This window comes from Ceratina calcarata, unplaced genomic scaffold (assembly GCF_001652005.2).
Source record: "Ceratina calcarata isolate Rehan_Ccalc_2016 unplaced genomic scaffold, ASM165200v1 scaffold316.2, whole genome shotgun sequence".
NCBI lineage: Eukaryota > Metazoa > Arthropoda > Insecta > Hymenoptera > Apidae > Ceratina > Ceratina calcarata.
Window position 1 is genome coordinate 3,398 of NW_017154212.1, and position 2,350 is coordinate 5,747.

At 38.1% G+C, this 2,350-nt stretch overlaps 2 protein-coding genes across 2 annotated transcripts in view; both read left to right on the forward strand.

The window, feature by feature from the left end:
• Positions 1-1,501, forward strand: part of scf (Calumenin B scf) — a 4,800-nt gene extending 3,299 nt beyond the window's left edge. The window contains exons 2-4 of the mRNA XM_018023969.2: positions 102-669; positions 741-856; positions 1,168-1,501. Of these exons, the coding sequence (XP_017879458.1) occupies positions 102-669; positions 741-856; positions 1,168-1,356 (873 nt within the window). The 3' untranslated portion in view covers positions 1,357-1,501. The remainder of the gene's footprint in view (positions 1-101; positions 670-740; positions 857-1,167) is intronic.
• Positions 1,502-1,619: 118 nt separating this feature from the next.
• LOC108624570 (uncharacterized) overlaps positions 1,620-2,350 on the forward strand; it is a 1,133-nt gene continuing 402 nt past the window's right edge. Inside the window, exons 1-3 of the mRNA XM_018023968.2 lie at positions 1,620-1,733; positions 1,828-1,980; positions 2,036-2,155. Of these exons, the coding sequence (XP_017879457.1) occupies positions 1,679-1,733; positions 1,828-1,980; positions 2,036-2,155 (328 nt within the window). The 5' untranslated portion in view covers positions 1,620-1,678. The remainder of the gene's footprint in view (positions 1,734-1,827; positions 1,981-2,035; positions 2,156-2,350) is intronic.

A 2,350-nucleotide genomic window follows, 5' to 3' on the forward strand; every position in this document is an offset into this window, starting at 1 on the left:
TACTGTTCATATTTTTCCATATTATTTAAACTTAGGAGGTCTCTCATAAAAACCACAAAACCTACAATCATTCAAAAATACTTATTAGTAATTTATTTTAGGAACCAAGCGATGAGGAACATTATGTGGACTCTCAGCACAACCCAGCATATGATCACGAGGCCTTCCTCGGGGAGGAGGCGAAGACGTTCGACCAGCTCACCCCTGAGGAGAGTACCAGACGATTAGGAATAATAGTCGACAGAATGGACAAAGACCAGGACGGTTTTGTCACTGGAGAAGAACTGAAAGACTGGATACTGTATACTCAGCAACGTTACATCCGAGACAACGTGGAACGCCAATGGAAGTCGCACAACCCTGAAGGGAAAGAGAAACTCCCCTGGGCGGAGTATTTATCAATGGTTTATGGAGATATGAACGAACACGAAGCGGAGAATCTTGAGAAATCTAAAGACAACAATTTTTCATATGCAATTATGCTTAAGAAGGATCGCAGGAGGTGGTCAGCAGCTGACTTAGACGGTGACGATGCTCTTACTAAAGAAGAATTCACAGCCTTCTTGCATGCTGAAGAAGCAGATCATATGAAGGATATTGTCGTTCTTGAGACTCTGGAAGACATTGATAAGGACGGAGATGGGAAAGTGTCTGTCTCTGAGTACATAGGTATGCAATAACCATTTGTGTTCACTGTTTTTCATGTGAGAATTAGAGATAACTTATCTTCCTTGTTGTAGGTGATTTATATGATGGTGTGCAAGGCGAGGAGGAGCCCGAGTGGGTGAAGAACGAGAGGGAACAGTTCTCCATGTACCGTGACAAGAACGGTGACGGTTTCCTGGACTTCGACGAGGTAATATACTAGAGGCTTGTCTTCAACGCTGAAATCACTATTCTTGAAACCATTCCTTACATGATTTATCAGTTGGAGTCACCATAAACTTGCACAAGCATTCTATGCACTTCAGCTGCACTTTTCTTTTAATTAAAGTAGCAAACTAACATTTTCACATACTCAACACAGTAAAAACCAAGGTTTTTGTATGAAACAAAGCAATATAAACTGAATATTATTGACAGATGTTTAACTCATCTGAAATGAGCTAGTCATATTTTGAAAATGGACCAATAATATACTTACTTATGATACTTAATAATTAATAGGTGAAGGCTTGGATCATTCCGGCTGATTTCGACCACGCTGAGGCTGAATCTCGACACTTGATATTCGAAGTGGACACAGACGCAGATCAGAAGCTTACGAAGGATGAGATATTGGATAAGTACAATATATTCGTCGGGTCCAAAGCTACGGATTTCGGCGAAGCTTTGACCAGGCACGACGAATTTTAAACGAACAAAACGGCCATTAAATGTATAAAGCATTTACTTATTTATCTGTAGTTAAGAATCTTTTTATAACTGCTTTTTACTTAAAGAAAATTCATTATATCTTTTCTAACTGTAAATAGGAAATAAATTGATTATGACAAATAAACTTTTCTACGTGAATCGAGATTCGTATTTTCCATTGAACTCCCAATAGTATCTGATAAATTCAACTATTGTGTAGTATCTAGAATCGTGATAAAGAGTTTATCAGATAAGCTCTCTTGGTCATTCCGAACAGTTACAATGATCTGAACAGGAAGAAGTGCTCTAACACTCTGGAACGATGGGATCTAATAATTTGTGTCTATTTTTAGTTATCTGTGCGACGTTTTTGTCAGGTAAACCCTAAAAATATTTTGTTCCTATATAATAAAGTATACTTGCATATTACAAACTCATTTTAAACTTAGTTACACTTGCTTTACTTTACAGTTGACAAGGTCACAGGATACGATATAGCACCTGCTGTGGAGGACAAAGCAGAATGCTTTCTGTATCGTTGGGTCGCCTGGGATAACATTGATAAAACCAACTGTACAGGCCGTAAAAATGTCCCTTGCATCGAACCTCTGATCAATTCAACTGGTAAGTAGTTTTCAAGGTCCATCTTACACATCAAATAATCCTTCCGTTCTTATAGACACATTACCAAACTCGACGGATCTATGGGTGAATCGTGATAAAAATCCTGAAAACTACTTTTGTACTGGCGAGGCTGGCAATAGCTGCGTGAAATATACGTATTTCTACGACAACAATGGTAAATTGAACTATGTATTGGGTCATCCGGCAAGTCTGTGCAGATTTTTAGTGAGTGGGTCAGGACTGAGTATATCAGAATGATTGAAAACAATTGTTTATGCGTTCTAAAACGTGACTCTTAAAGTATCTTTAGAAGAAGCCATTATATCAAAAGCCTAAAACGTGATTTTAAAAGCATCTTTAGGAAAAGTCA